At 33.8% G+C, this 17,030-nt stretch overlaps 1 protein-coding gene across 2 annotated transcripts in view; it reads right to left on the bottom strand.

Annotated features, from left to right (window-relative positions):
- Window positions 1-17,030, bottom strand: part of WDR11 (WD repeat domain 11) — a 40,580-nt gene that overhangs the window by 7,885 nt on the left and 15,665 nt on the right. The window contains exons 9-21 of one of the 2 annotated variants that reach the window (XM_032191070.1): window positions 16,703-16,806; window positions 16,031-16,210; window positions 14,864-14,948; window positions 10,012-10,118; window positions 9,692-9,767; window positions 8,482-8,590; window positions 8,044-8,168; window positions 7,440-7,587; window positions 6,976-7,082; window positions 6,376-6,490; window positions 5,169-5,340; window positions 1,687-1,795; window positions 346-408 (exon numbers count right to left, since the gene is read on the bottom strand). In XM_032191070.1, coding sequence (XP_032046961.1) covers window positions 346-408; window positions 1,687-1,795; window positions 5,169-5,340; window positions 6,376-6,490; window positions 6,976-7,082; window positions 7,440-7,587; window positions 8,044-8,168; window positions 8,482-8,590; window positions 9,692-9,767; window positions 10,012-10,118; window positions 14,864-14,948; window positions 16,031-16,210; window positions 16,703-16,806 — 1,500 coding nt within the window. The remainder of the gene's footprint in view (window positions 1-345; window positions 409-1,686; window positions 1,796-5,168; window positions 5,341-6,375; window positions 6,491-6,975; window positions 7,083-7,439; window positions 7,588-8,043; window positions 8,169-8,481; window positions 8,591-9,691; window positions 9,768-10,011; window positions 10,119-14,863; window positions 14,949-16,030; window positions 16,211-16,702; window positions 16,807-17,030) is intronic. The other variant, XM_032191071.1, reaches the window with a different exon arrangement.

The raw sequence follows: 17,030 nt of genomic DNA, 5'->3' as shown, positions 1-17,030 counted from the left end.
ACAAGCTAACGTTAAAAAATCAATACTAACTTCAATCACAATACATATTCAGAACACTACATTTTGACTGTTGAGTCAGTATTTAACAAACTACTTTGAGATAGTTTGCCTATTAAAAGAAATTGTTTCTGTATTATGGCTTCTCTTTTAATAAGATAAAATAAATGTTTAAAATCTCAATAAAATGAATAAAGCATCACCTTTTGTGATTTGTTGACATAAAAATTAGCTATTTAAAATAAAATTTGTCATTACTCAAAGCTTACATTTAGAGAGGCAAAAAATCATTTTTTTTTTTTTTCCTTCTCTGAATTCGATACCTTACTAAAATGGGAAAGCTCTTACTTTGACAATGAATTCAGCTGCTCTTGAATCAGATTTTTGACGTTTTCATTCTCTGGATAATCTCTGGATTGCAAAAAAAAAACCAAAACATTCTATTACTACCAAGCTCACAGTATGATTTGTAAATTAAGTGCATTATTGTTAGACAAAAAAAACATAAGAACATATGTAGAAACAATCCAGCACATTTTTAAGGAAAGCCTTTTTGCAATATTTTTGTCTAGTTACTAGTTTCATGATAGTAATTGAAGACTGTTGTCTTTCAACTTCACTTGGTGCAACTAATCTTTTCTTTCCCCCCTTTTCTTTTATTCATTACCCTTGACGCTAGTGAATATGCCAACGTCAAGCCCACTATTAAATCACTTTCTTATTTTATATTAATACTGAAGGATTATAACTAATACTGAAGGCTCAGCAGTTACATTCTCGTACTGCAACTCTCCTTTACACCTTAAACTTCTTATTCCTGTTTTTGATTCCTTGTTTGCAGACTTATCTTCATCCCTGTTCTTCTGTTTTACTTATTCTACAAAGTATGTTATCTTAGCACATGCAATTGGTTAGCCCTTCTAGCACTAATCTCATCCTCACTGCAACGCATGCAGGCATTATGAATTTCCACGTATCCTTTTCTTAAGATTTTGGAAGAATTTGACTCCTCCTTCTCCTCCTTTTTGCTCATTTTTGTTGGTCCCACGACCTACCATTCTGTTATGGTCAAATACTTGTTTGCTATATGATTCATATTTATTTGTATCAAATAAGTGAATATTTGATTTGAGCTTTTATGTTTATTACCTATGCTGAGTGCAATTCTTATATACTGCTTGTCTTGTTTTGCAGAATCTTTTGAGCATATTCTTACGCAACTATTGCAGCTACAGGTTTTTTTCACTAATAACCAACAGTAAACAAATGCAATAAAGGATAAGAAAGGTGCTTCCACTATGATGTGAAACATGGCTCACTATAAGTAACGACATACCTTTTACATTACACATCAGATAAGCCACTTTCAATTAGACTTTGGGAAGCAACTCTAACTATTCTTAAATTAACTTCTTGCATGAAGAGAACACACTGTTCTCTGAAGTAATATAACCTGTAAATAACCATGGAAGATTGGCAATACCGTAAAGGAGACATCAGTTTTCAATAGCTAAGGGCTCCTGAATGTTGAAAGAAACACAACAGCTGACCTTAAATCCTTTTCTATTTATTAAAGCAAATCTATTGTCTTTCTGACAATCCCAAAGAGTGAGGAAGGTTGCCCAAGAGTTATTTGCACAACAGTGATGAAAGATGTGGGAGCAGGATTCAAAAAAAACATCATCTTACATGTTCATAACATCTAGAGAATATTTCTCATTCCACGGCTGATGCAACAAGAATGCCTTCAAAGCTAATGAAGCCCTTGGAACAAGCAGATAGGGACACCATGCAGGTTCTGAAACAAAAGGAAAAGATTCATTGTTAAGTGGCTAACATGCAATAATACTCTGTTCAGTAACCATAAAATGTACCACCTTGTTTGTAAGCACCAGAAGAAAATCGTAAGTCACACAGTCATCTCCACAGTATGGGTTACTAGAGATAAAAGCTTATTGTTACACTCAAGCAACAACATTTCATAAAAGGTACAGGGTTATGAACCATGCTCAAATGAGCATTTCAGAATTCTATATCGAGTTTAGTCGTAGACTTCTAGAATGCAATCTACTGGCATTAAGTACAGCTGTACATGATAATTACTGCTACTACAAAGGCATGCTTGAAGATACATACAGCTATACCAAAATATACCACAATGTACATTTTACTTTTACTTTGCAATTGAAGCTTCTGTAATATACCATGAGGGTTAATACTTATCACCCCAAAGGGATGTTATGAGCTTAAATACCTGTTTATATTTGCAAAGAAACAAGATGAAAATTACATTACTATCTGTGTCATACAAATTTAAAAGTCCGTAATTCTGTATTCAGTACAAGGTTTAGATGATCCATAAAAAATGCTACCCAGTGACTTAGGAGTAAAACACATACAAACCAGTTACATTATTAAATAAGTATTCAGCAATTCCCTGTACCCCATATGCACTACATGATGTAGGAATCCTGTAGATGTGGTTTTGTAATTAAAAGATATAGCAGTATAGAGGCAGGACACATAAATCACAGGCAACCTTAATCCTGGCATACCGTTATTTCAGCGTGCTTGGTTTTAGAACATTAAATTTTTATAGTTCAACATTACAGAACATTTATTTGATAAAAAAGGCTGTGATAAATTATGTTTTCCTACAAACACCTCACACCATAGCTCTCCACATCAGAATCTTGTTGTTACCTGCATCATAGCCAGAATCTACATGCTTTAAGAAGATTAATGAGGCATGGCAGGACTGACCAAAATGCTCACAACAAAAGCAGTTATTTAGAACACCAGAAAAAACGGAAAGAACTCCACATTCCTCAGTAGTACAATAATGAGGCAATTTAATTATTTGCTGGCAATACCTGATTAGACAAGCTCAAGGGAACCTGTACAGTTGGCTGGGCTGAAAGTAAAACAGTAAAAGAAAAGGTGTTTAACAAATGCCCTCAAAATCTATCACGTCCTTCTCTAAAGAAAGGGAACCTCTTAAGTACTCTAAGACTACTGTGTTAAAACCCCAGCCTTTTGTTCTGGGATCAGGCTCAAGGACATACAGACCATATTCATCCTTTTTTAATCTTCTATAGGGTACTTTATTGAAAGAATCAGAAAAAATAAGAATATTTTGGAGTAGCTGCCTTGGAAAGAATGGGACTTGGGTAACAATACCAAAGACTTATTTATTCATCAATATTGTTTTGTCTTCATCAGTTTGGTGATGCTTCTTGGTGAAACTGACTGTTGTAATTCAATCTCATTTTACTCTGAGGATGATCCTGTGCAAGTATTCTCCCATCACTCCTTGCAGAGCAGACAGGCCTTATTTTGACATTAGTTTTCAAGAGGTCAAGTGCCCAGGTCACTCTCCTGTGATAACCAACTTCAACGAAATGGAACAAACTGTAACCCAGAAACACCTCTCCCTCTTATCTGGGTGGCCAAAAAGTTAATTGTAGGTCCCAAACTGAGCATTCAGCTGAACTTAAAAAGCTATCATCACTACTAAAAGAATAAACTTGCAAACATTAAAATACATCTCTACTTCAACTAACAAATGGAAGTCAGTTAATTAAATACTGAGGGCCTAAAAATGTACAATGCTACACTGTATTGTGGTTTAAAAAAAAAATCCCACTTGAGTAAGAATTAATCCAATTGATATGTGAGAACTTGGTAATATGAGCAAACTACATATATATTGATATTTCAACAGAATGGTAGAGAGTGCTATTATTTATACTGGGAGATAACCTACTCTGATAAATCTCATTTTAAAACTCAGAATTCCTTTGTTTTTTTCCTACCAATTGGAAAACACTTTTTGGTATATGAAACTGAAAAACTTCCATCTGCATTAGGCAGATGCCAGCAGGCTGTTTTTAAGTCTTGCAATATATTAACTTCTGAGGGTTTTGTAAGAAGATATTGCTAAATGCCTAAAAGCTACAGCTATATTACAGAGAAGTGATTTCTGATGTCCAAGAAACAACATGACAAATTACTTGTTTGACAGCTGAAATAAAAATATTTTATTTTAATCAAAGTAACCTGTCAGCTTACAAAACAACACTGAAACTTGTTTTTAAGCCCCCAGCTGAACAAAATAAATAAGAAGTAGAAGAAAGCAGTGTATCTTTGGAATGTTATTTAAGTAAAGATTCTGTGCAAATATATTCAAGCATGAATGCAAGTCTGTGTTATTACTGCCAGTGTGGTTTGTCACAAGTAAAGCAAAGAATGCCAATTGACAGAATTTTCAGTCCAGCAAGGTTTCTTAGTTGTTACTTACCAGCAGCTTACCAGAAAGAAACTGTAATTTATTAAATCATGGCAAGGACTTGGTTTTAATTTTCATTTGGAGTTTTCCAGATCAGTAACAGAATTGCGCATGTGTGGAAATCATCTTTAAGGTACTATCATTTAGGTAAACAAAGAACTGTGTAATTAAGCCGATCTTTAGAGGAAAGTTGACACTACTTTGAATAAAGATATTTAACAAGTATAACAAGTATAATAGCAATTTAGACAACGCATTACTCATTTTGAATAGCAACTATTCTAAGCACAACTATTTCAACTGATTCCTGATTTAAAAATAGTATTCTCTAACTCATAATTTCCTGCATTTACTATTTATCTACATAGTTTGTCTGTCCCTTAAGACTGCCAAGGTAAAGAAAAAAAAAGTACCTTAAGTATTTCAATTCTCTACTTAATTCCCTACTTAAACATATGACAAAAAATGTCAAACAGCATTAATATTTCAGAAGTCAGTAGGAAAATCTACTATGAAAGGGCAATGAATCAGTCTACAAACTTCCTTTCATATCTGGAAATATCAGAAGAGACTTTTGACATATCAAATATTTCAAAATAACGTAACCTATTTCAGTGATACTTTTTAGATATTATTCTTTTAATTTATATTCCAAGTAAGATATTAAAAATTATAGTTTACTTGGGAGATTAAGCTGGTACTGAAAAAACACCCACATGTCCTAAGCCTACAAAATTTGGCTGCAACTATGAAAAACGCTATAGGGATACCTAATTGTCTGCATTTAACAACTCTGTTTTCTATTAAAATTGCTTAACATTTTTATTGTCCACTTTCAAAATGAATTATCTAACAGTCAACAGCAAAAAAGAAATCAACATACCTATTAAGTCTTGTTCATCCATTCTGAAACATGATGGTTTCATGGACATCTCTAGAACTCTAATGCACCCATCATCTGATGCCAAAATCACTTTGTCTGAAGTGCACCAGTCTACATCCAGGATTCGGTAATTGACATTTCTTCCACTTCTTAAACTGCTCACCATTTGTACCTTGAAAAGTTGAGATATGTTTCATTTTTAGTAGGCTCTCCATCATGCAGTGTAAAACTCTGTCACATGCCCAGGAGGCATACCACAAAATTTGCAATAAAAGGTGAAGTTAGTCATAAATCATTTTAACAATGGTCTCCACTGGAGAGTAGGAAATTTAGAAACCTTGAAGTATGGCACTTGGTTGCCCTGAACCAGTACTTTCTTCCAATAGAGAGCTAAGAAAAATTTCTTCTGAGAACAGCTGCATAACGGTCTTTTTGTCATCTTTTCTGAAATAAGATTTCCTTGGCAAATTGGTAAAAATGTACATTCCCTTGTTAATTCCAATCCCTTAATCTAACATAAAGCCATAAGGCAGAAGCAACATCTCATCAATTAACTATGCTCCTCATAAACTTTCTTGATAAATATTGACCTTGCCTAGAAATATATTTAGACATAATATTAACATTTAGACGTAATGTTAACATAGCATTATGGGAATATCATGATTAATTGTTCATAAACAAAACAGAGATAAACAAAACCTGAACTATATTTTTAACTAGTAGTTAGAAAATTTGTAACCCTTCTGTAATATTAACCCTTCTGAACGTTACTATTTTAATATAAAGAAATATAAAGAAATATAAAGAAATATAAAGAAATATAAAGAAATATAAAGAAATATTAAGAAATATTAAGAAATATTAAGAAATATTAAGAAATATTAAGAAATATTAAGAAATATTAAGAAATATTAAGAAATATTAAGAAATATTAAGAAAGCCTCCACTGCAATCAGCATTCCGCTGTTTCCCTTCACTTGCTCTAGAGCAAAACATGGAGTTAAGAGAGATGTAATGTACAACCATACAGCATGATTACTCTTAGCACTGAGGAAATTCAGAGAAAAACATGGAAATATTATTATTATTGTCATCAAGAAATCATGACAAGGTAAAACTTAATCCCTGACTCTTCCTGATTTTCAGAAGCAGTAAGTGTATTTTTCAAAAAAAAAACACATAACAAAACACAACAAATGTTTACCTCTTTTGAATCCCAAACTTCTGCTCCATCATTGTACATTGCAATAAGTTTTTGATTTCCTTTCCCTGGGGCAAAACGTATCTTTTTCACCCAGCTTCGGTGTGTAGGAATCCCCCTAAGAACAGAATAGCACAAGAATTTTTATCCATCATTCTATACCTAACATCGTGGGCAATTAAATCCTTTTTGTGAACATTACACATCCTGATATTGTACAGAATGAGGAGAACAATCCATATATAATATGCACGCAGACACAGATGGCTATCCAAAGTATCATGAAAAGTAATAAGATTAAATGCCTGAAAAAATTAATACATACTTAACATTTTGAGAAGTCACTGCAGATTTAACCTAATGAGAAAGATATCTAGCTGATTTTATAACTTTGATAAAATGTTACTTCATCTGAAAATACAAAAGATTAAATGTAAAGAACTGCAATAAAGTAGGCACTTTCTGAAATTTTATTCTGAAGTCCTTGCATTTTTCCCCTCATACACCACAGATGATCTCCTACAGTGAAGGACAAAGATGAAATAATAAAACCATTCTATCACTCATCATCTCATGCTTACCAGACTTAATTTGCACTCATACCTGGATACTCTAGCTTTCAAATCCCAGAAGTTTAAGTTTCCATCAACATCTCCAAGAACCAAGGTATCCCCTTTCCAGGCAATACATGTAATGCTACCCATACTTCCCTGGAAACATTTCAGAAGCAGAATAAATATTGTGATTAATAGAGCCAAACAGGAACAAATACTTCAACATTAGTATTTCATTAACGTATAAATATATTTTATGAAATTAATACAACAAATGCTTCTCAGTTAAAACAGAAAGAATTCTATATTTAATGTAAGCATTTTTCATGTCAGTCATCCTCATGAAAAATTTTAGGTTTAACACAGTGGAAATCGCTTCTCTATCTCTTATTGCAATGAAATGCCCATGTGTCAGACTTGATTTTATGCACATCAAAAATAATAAATCTGAAAACGTATTCTTTAACTTTTCCATAATTTTGGAACTATATCATATAGAAAATTGGAACTTACATCAGGAGGAATTCTTGCACTATCTTTTACTGAGTTTCCTTCTACTGTGAGATGGTAAACCTGCCCATCAACATCCGTAAACACAAAGTGCTCCCTGGCAGAAATGTTCTGGCTCAGTTCTGATTTACTTTCAGCTTCCTGTAACAAGCTTTAAAAGAGAACACAATGAGACACAAGTCTTTTTTTCTTGAAATCAGAATTACAAGGCAAATTCTCCTTAATTAATGCACAGAAGCAGGAAAAAAACAAAACAAAACAAAACAAACAAACAAACAAACAAACAAAACACCTTTTCTACAAAACAGTTTACCAGAAACAACAGTTAACGTATTTATACACTTATGGAAAAGTTCAGAGGGCCAATAAAGGTTTTACTGCAAGAACCAGGTAACTAATGTGCTGCAATAGACACAAGTCCCACTTGGTATACTGGTTTTCCCACTCAGCAGTAAATCAGAGTTCCACACCTAAATGCTAAAGGGAGGCCCAGACAATTGTTTTACCTGGCATGTACTCAAAAATCAGCTCAAAAATATTCTGTTCTGTAGAATAACAACATACGGAGGAAAAACAACTCATACATACAAATCTGAATCACAAATACCTGATAACAGAAGATTCAACACTGCTAACTTCAGTATCTGATGCAACCGTCTGCCGGGCCATGGCCTCACGGGCTGCTAGCTGCTTCTTTCTCAGACTTTTCAAGTTATGAGAAGGTGACCACTCCTGTGAAAAATTGTTCAGGAAGAATACAAACATAAGTTTACTCCCTGAATTTACTGGGGAACTTTCTGTTAATTATAATGATTTCCATGAAGACTGTTTTCTCTGACACATCCCTCCATCCCTAAAAATGCAGACCAAGTATCTGTCAAGTATCTCCTTCTCTTACCAAATTTGATACCAGACAAGGAAAAAGGGGGAAAGCACTTACACATATGCTATATATATAACATTTTGATACAGATTTGTTCATAGATTTTTTTATACTATCTCAACAAATTACATTCAACAAACAGTAAGAAAGACTATTCCTTACCAAAGCTGTCACTGTAGGGAAGTTTTTAGACATTTCTCTGAGTAGAGTGCATGTTCTGACATCCCAGATTTCCAGTGGTTTGTCTTTAAATATCACAGCTAGATACTGCCTGAAACACAGAATTTATTACATCAGAAGTAATCACTCTGTTTAATTTTTAGCAGTTTACTTCACGTTTTTACTATCAGCATTCTCAGAAAGTTCTGATATGGAAAAAAAAGAGCAAACAAAACACCTCAAAAACTAAGATGGTACAGAGTACATTAAATTGGTTCAAAACCAAACCCAAACTTTGTGATTTTCTTGAGTTCCTTGCGTGCAAAGCCTGCCTGAAAAAAGGTCCTCCTTGAAGACCAAAAGACTTAGAAATTTCTGTCAGGTTGGTGGCACTGCTCAATTACTGTACAGGAGGCAAGGGAAGGAATCCAGAGAAAGCAGCAGCACCTGTGATTCAGCCATATTCAGCATGAGTTGATGACTGCAAATCTATCAGTAAGACATACCAAGTCTGTAGGTTGGATGGATTTATTTCTCTACTCCAGACGCACTTCCCTAATCCAGTGATAAACGAACATAAAATCCTCTTACACCGAACCATTTGTCAGTCATGTCTTCAGACCTTTCAGCTGTACGGCTAGATTAGTAAAACACCTTCAGTCTCCCACTTTTCACATGTAACATGAAAATACAAACAAGCTCTGTAGTTTATGTACTCTTCTCAACTGCATTAATTTCTATTCATATAAACTATACTTTCTTGTTCTCACTTATCATTTTATGGTCTCTTGATCTAAGTCGACTGCTGTTCTTGATTTTTAATGTATTGGCAAGACCTTATATGGCTGAATTCCTAAATTCTCTGGATCACGTACACAATTCCCCCCAAAATTCTATACAAGCTACAACGTTATTGTTTTTTCTTCATTGCAAAGAGAAAACTTTGAAAATGTAGAGACACTGTTTTATTAAACTCAATGTTATTTTAATTACATTTATAAAAGAAAGTAGAGCAATCTTCTGTGATTGGATTCTAAAGTGTGTGACAAAGTCAACTACAGAAATACAGCTTTTTCTCTTGAGTATGCTTTCTCTTGATGCTGCTGAATATTAGTCTATCCTATCTGAAGTGTTTTCTCCTGGTATTTCTGTTATTTCTATTAAGCGATGAGGATCTGCATATACCACAGTAAAAAGTTTACAATATACTTACTTCAAATGAGACACCTTTATCATTTCAATAGCTGGCTCATCACTGCCTCTCTCCCCACGAAATGCAATGCTCCTACCTGGATCACAGAAATGACATTGAAAGAAAAAAGAAATATTTAACCATGCTGAACTAAAAAATCTCATTACCACATTATGTGGTTTTCACAAGGAAGAGCACAATGGGTTAAGTTCCTCTTTACTATTTTATCATAACAACAGAAAAAAATAATTAAAAAAAAAAAAGTAGTAAGAATTGTTATTTGTGACTCCCTAGCAAATGTGTCAGCCTCTCGTACAGATTTCTCAGAGAATACTACTAACCTGTTGGTAGGTCCACCAGCTGCAGCTCGTTCCTTACTAACCCCAGATTGTTAGGTGTCGATGTGGCAAAAGAAATAAAACCAGACAAGCTTATCCACTCTATTCCCCTGTCATCAGAAAAGAGCACACAGAGCATATTAGCTGAAATAGTCAAATGGTCACAAAATAGCCTAGACTGAAAAACAGCTTTTTATTTCATGCTTATCCTTCAATTTGAAAATGGCATAGAAGCAATTTTCTACAGTTCACGGAAACACTATATGTAAGCATACAAGGAGGTACACTTTTATAACTACAATACAAATACAATAACAAAGTTACCAAAGAAAATTAAAATGAGCTTTCTTTTAGGACTACGCAGATATTTAGGTTCTTTGGTTAAATAAAATATTCAGTTAGAAACATAGGTAACTTTTCTGAAAAAAACCCTCACATACTTAGCACTACAGCAGACTAAAGACACTGCTCTAATTAAATCAGTGATTTACCAGATGGGAAGAACCATCAAGTAACTCAGCACGGAGAAAAGAAAAAATATTCATATAGATAGCTGGGCAGGGAGATACGTATCTTGCAGTCCAGGGAAAGGAGAAACAAAGGTGATAAAACAAGGGAGGCCCTGAACAGATTTCAAAGTCTATCAGAAACAAACTGACAACCAAAATTTTTTTTTGCTCTTTGAGATCACACAACAGCAGCCGCAACTGAAATACCTTGAAGTGTTACAAGAATGTAAAGTCTCGATGTCTATAACCTAATGTCAGCAACTCTTGACTCTGTAAATTCGTGAGATATACCACAGGCAGCAGCAGGAGGATGGAGAGCGACGCTAGGTGGTACTGTTCCAAAACATAACAGCCTTGTCCCTCCCCATTGCCCACACACACTTCATGCCAGCATAAATATTTGAGTGCTTTACCTGTTAATTAAATCAAGAACTAATCTGAAAGAAAACCGAGACTGTGCCCAAGTTCATTTTAACAGGGATAAAAGGTTTTAGGTTTTCCTCAAATTTTTCAAACACAGATTACTTAAAAACTGTCTCCAGACAGCTAGGTCTTCAGTTACATCATTCGTAAAATCACAGTCTGTTTTGCAATAATATAGCTGAAATATGAGACATATTTATGATTTACTGTCAAGAAATCCAGCTTAATCATATTAAGTAGAAATTTCCTAAATGCAATGTCTATTAGTGAATGCAAAAAGCATTCCCATAATATTCTATACATACAAAGTTATAGTCATATTTATCTTTATTTTTTTTTCTTATATCAAGCTATTTAAAAAAATGTGAAGTATTACTCATAAGTCCTAAGAAAAGTTTAAAAATTTAGGACCAGTTCTTTTCCCACTAGGACCTATGAAAGTTCAACCAGTAACTTCAATGAAAACAAGAAATACTCAATTATTAATTGAAGCATTACAAGAAAGATTTAATAGAAATCCACAAGTGCAATCACATGTGACACTGCAGCCTATTTTTTTTTATTATTTGAAAAGATTTTACAAATCTCACCATCTTAAAGTAAAGTCTTCACAACCATTCCTGATAATCAATGGGTAACATGCTAATTCTGGAAATTCAGAGCCCTCCTAAAGATAGCCAACAGAAATCAAACTTTGATTTCAAACATAACTATCCAGCAGCACCTGTGAAACAGCACAACAAGATCCTTTTAGAAATCTGAGGACTTGTTTACAGCTGCCATAGAGCATCAGGTTTAAAGTGAATCTCACCCATGCCCTGTTTGACTTTCTGGGTATTTGCAAATTCTTAAGAGAGGCGCCTCATTTCCAGGGTAAGCAATGGCTCTCCCTCTGGTCTACCCATTTAGCTCCTGCTAGGTACCAATCTGGAGAGTTCCTGAGCTGCAGAGATTGTTTAAAAGCCATTGGAAGACTCCCACGCTATTCACAGCCCACTCACTTCTTGAACCCATTTATACTTCCTGCTCCCCACAACTTTCTGTAACGACAGCTTTGGAGTTGAACTCTGAATATGCAGCATTTCATTGCTATGAAGCTTACACTTGTCAGATGATGCACGTTTACAAAAGCACAGAAACAAGTTTAGCACACCAACATGCTTAAGTGTAAAGTATGGCAGAAGTGACAGATACTTTTCATTCATCTTTTTCTACGTGAGAAAAGTGTTTTTTTTTTTTCCAAGGTGATGACTGTTTGCAAAGCAGTTTCCCAAGGGAGAATTATCTTCAATTCAGCTGTCAAAACTTGGATGTAACACAGCAATTCTCAAGTTTTGCCTGCAGGCCATAAGCATTCTAGTTATAGTCAGTGAGATTTTAATTTTAAAAATTAAGGTTGTTGCCACCTTGGGCTTGTTGAGCTTCAGGAAAAGAAAAAAAAAAAAGAGAGAGAGAGAGAGAAAAAGTACTGGTCTAGTTATTGCTACCTACAGGGGAACGAACATTGCAAACACACCACTTTCAGCAACCAAGGAGCTGCACCACAGGCATTTTATGTACACGATGCATATGTTTTCCTCTGTGCTGAACATGTACTATCATCACCTATCTTACCTCAATAGCTTATAAAAAATGTAGACTGCTCCACTTAGAAGACAGAACAGGTAACAGGATTAGCTACTGGATGGTTAAGAATTAATTACATTTCTCTGTATCCTAAAGGAACAAACTGACCTCTTGCTCACAGCTTCTTCCAGCCCATACACATGCTATGATCTCCCTCTGTTTTTTGCCTCACTTATGCTCCTAGCACAGCCTGATTAACTTTCCATCTCCATGTGCTCTGAAGCATTTCTGCTTCTTCTTGCCCTGTACTCCTAAGAAAAAGCAAATTGAACTCAAAGGAAAAGTATTCACCCACACAGTTCTAATGAAACAGGGAAATGGCTAAGTAATAATCATGGACAAAATGAGCATTCAAGGTTACTCTTGCATATGAACTATCTAGGACAGAAAAACTATTCTCTCTCCTCCTAAACACAATACAGATCTGCAGAGATCTGATTAAAAAACAAAATAAAGTTAAAAAAAAATCAGCAGGTGACCACGTTATCTCCTACCAAAATAAAGTGTCATAAAAAAGTGTCATAATTGCTAGCATCCAAACATCTTATTGGTCAATATTTTAGCACAGTTGACATAAAAATGACAATTGCCATTATTAAGATCCTTAGTTTTATTACATTTTTGTCTTAAACTATAAGGCACTGAAAATTTTGTTGGCATTGAGTTCCAATTCCAGGGTATTATCATACTAAAATAATGGAGTTCCCTGAAGCTGTGTTTTCAGTTAAAACTGAAATAGAGGCATTATGCAACTTATCTACGTTCTAGATGTAAAGCAAAAATTCCCACTGAAGGAAAAAGCATTGCACTCCATGAATGTTAATTTTAAAAATCACAGTGCCATTTTCTACATTGCTTAAAGCATTCCCCTAAACTTGTGAAAATTATGTAGAAAGTCCTTATACCACTAAGATCTGGACAAAGAAACTAAAATAAGTATTTAAAAGATTTAAATAGGTAACAGTTTATGACTGTGAGCATTAAACAAAATTCACAATCACTTTTTATTCTAAAATTACCATTAGTGCAAGGACAGTTGCTAGGAATACAATGTATTCTGAAAGTTTTTCTGAAAAAAACTTTTTCAGTATTTTCTGAAACGTTGCAAAAAATTTGCAGTGAAAAGTACCCACTAAAAATAATTCCAATAATACATGGAACCTAAATGAAATAAAAGATAAAAACAAAATCTTTTTTTTTTTTTTTTATTTTCAAAAGTATTTTTCCTTCTGTCTCCCCATTATTAAATCTGTGAAGTGCTTGTAGACGTTTTAATTTTGAATTCTATAATCACTGTAGTGGAAAAAAAAAAAGCAATAGTATCCACCTAGTCTGCATAACAGAATATAAAATAACTTTGTTAAGTAGTTAATGGCATGAAACAAGAAAAAACAACCAGCATTCAAATGGATTAGTGCCTACTAATCACACCACAAAACCAAATTATGTGCAAATATGCTTCTGTGATTTTGGTGGTAGATTCAAAGCAGGTTTACATAATGAACTCTCTTAGATCTAGCTATTCTGAGACACCCGTTTGTCTCATCTTTTTGTAGAATGAAAAATAAAATGAAGACGCTAGCCTGAAGAAGGCTTCATGCCACGACTCTGATATAAATTTTTACTAATATTACTATTAAAAATAATAATTTTATTTTCCATACTTAAACCTGTCTGGAAATGTATATCTAGCCAGGACTATCTTGAATATCTTTGCCACTAATTACGCCATTGTGTAAACAAAAAAATTCCAAACATATACAACAGCTTTACAACTTACTCTGTTCCTACTTAGGATAGACAAATACTGAGTCCTGTATTCAATCTTTAAAACCTTTTTAAGGTAAAATTATTTTAACCTCAGTTACATCTGTCTCAATAGAAATTTCATACACAAGTGAGCGAAATAAATAAATTTTGCTGTACAAAGCAGAGTTATTTCAAAGAACATAATGTGCTAGTCATGACTATAAATAAAACCCTGAAATAGACTTTCTTGTGCTAAAAAGACTTCTTTGTACCACAGCGTACTAAAGAAACTGCAAGTAGCTGATATGCATCCTAGATCAGCAGGCACTGAAACAATTTAAATATTTAGAGTTGAATGTAATTTTCACTCTGATTTTGACATGGATTACTGGTTACATGGAGCAAAAACACTGGCAGGTTAGACTACTCAACAGGTAATTTAGTTGAATGTCGTTAACAATGAAACAAGACCCCCCATATTGCTTCTTCAACATTAGATGTTTTAAATTTGTCTCCCAGAATGATTATGGTAGGAATTAAACTCTTACTTGACTTCGCAGGAATGGATGCTTAACTCTTTGTGTAAGAGACCACTTGTGAGATGAAACACCAGGACGGAGCCATTACTTGTACCTACAAAAAGTGATTATTTAAAAAAAAATACATATGCAGACCACTTTTATTCTTGTCTTTCATAATTCAGTGAAAACATAGGATTTACAGCTATTTCTCCTTTTTTTCCACATTAACTATTGTAAAGAAATGTCGAAAATGTATTTTGATTTTTAGTGCTTAAGTACCAAATATTATACCCTCCAAAATTCTGTGCAGACAGGAAAAACAGTTTCAGTCAAGACATTTCCCTGAAATCTGTCTTTGTAGAGCCTATAGAAAATATATTGATTTTCCTTGTATAATTGTATAATATACAATCGTATATTATTATTGTATAATATATTGATTTTCCTTTTCCCTGCAACATACACAGTAGCAGGAGAAAGGAATGATTTTGTTTTGATTACTCAAGAAGAGCAAATGCCTCAAGGAAGAGTATTAACTGTTATCCATCAGTAATCCCAGTGGAGAATCATATGTAGATTTTACCAAATCATTAAAGTAATTCTGCTTTCTCATCCCTGAAATAACAACCTTTCTCAAATTACAAATTAGTAACTTGGTTGCTATAAGCTTCAAGTAGATCAAATACCTCCTGAAACACTTAAAGTTACGATTTTCTATTAGACACTGGGAAGACTTACTCATCTTTTTTTCCTTTACGCTCATCAACTTTATTTAAACACAGCAATGGAAACCATTGCCATTCAGGTACCTTAAGTTTAGAATGCTACAGACGTTGCTCTAAATGCTCTCTACACCTACCTATTTGCTTCTTAATCTTTGTATTTCACCTGTATTTGTGCTTCACAGCAGCTGCAACTTATATAAAAATCTTAAAACGTAGGTATGATGATAAGATAAACACAATCTTGCTAAGATATTGTACATTTTCAGGTAGCATTTCTTTAGCTTGAGGCAGGGAAAATGAATCTGAAATGAATTCTATGAATCTTCAATGCAAACTAATACAAGGGTCACTATTTGTGATTAATTAGAACAAAATTAGATCTTTTTTTTTCCTTTGTTAATACTATATTTGTATTTAATCTAGAATATATAATTTGCAGACCAATCAATAAGCTAATCAAGATACTTACCAACAGCAAGGAGTGGCTCATACTGTTTAATGTTTTTTGTTGTAAGAGGTGGGCACATGCGGATAGCAAATGGGGGCAAAGGAAGTCCTGAAAGAAGTCCAGTCAGCAAAAATTTGAGGTGCACTTCTTGCAGAAAAGAACTTCTTAACTGTTCTTCTCCGGCAACTGTCCCTTGCCCTGCTTAAAAATTAAAGCTCTTGTTAGTATTCAATTTTAATCTGGTATTACAATAAGTTATCATGCAGGAGTTTATAAAACAAAAATTACGAATCACCTAAACATACAAAATATCAAAGCTTATTAATGAGGCATTTCTCCTTGTTGAACTCAGTATGATACAGCTTTTTGGAACGCAGTACTTCAGCAAATTTCTCCAATACTGCAATACTAACTTTCTTTCCTAACATTAAAAAAAAAAAAAAAAAAAAAAAAAAAGTGGAATCATTTCAATCTTCTTCCAGAATTGATTCAAGAGTCCTTTTCTTTCTACTTTTAGTTTTTTTTTGTTTTGTTTTGTTTTAGCAAATGAGAACTGTGTTTCTTTCTTTCAGAATTACAACTTCACTTGCATAGAAAATAATTCTAACATATAGAATCTTAAGTAAGCTGAAACATACAAGGATTCAAAAGGCCTAAAAACCAGTAGCAGTAATTAGTAGAAGATATTCTTACCTATCATGTTGTCTAGTGAGAGGTCAGGAAGTTTATTTTGGAATGCTCCTACAGGAATTCCACAGAACGAGACTGGAGAATACAAAGGTGATGCACTTGAACTACTGTAAAAGAAATGAAAACAAGTTCCTAAAGCAAATTGGATGGCCTGCTTACTCAAGCCCTTAGTTCAGCTTTTTCCCAAGTTACTCATTCAGTATATTTACTGCTTATTACTTGCAGAATATTTTGACAAGATTATTCCCAACATTTACCAGGAGATAATGCACATGAAGATGTACATATTTTAAAGTAAGTTTAATTTTCCCTACACGGATATTTGTAAGAG

This window comes from Aythya fuligula, chromosome 7, assembly GCF_009819795.1.
Source record: "Aythya fuligula isolate bAytFul2 chromosome 7, bAytFul2.pri, whole genome shotgun sequence".
NCBI lineage: Eukaryota > Metazoa > Chordata > Aves > Anseriformes > Anatidae > Aythya > Aythya fuligula.
This window is presented reverse-complemented; position numbering and strand designations above follow the sequence as displayed.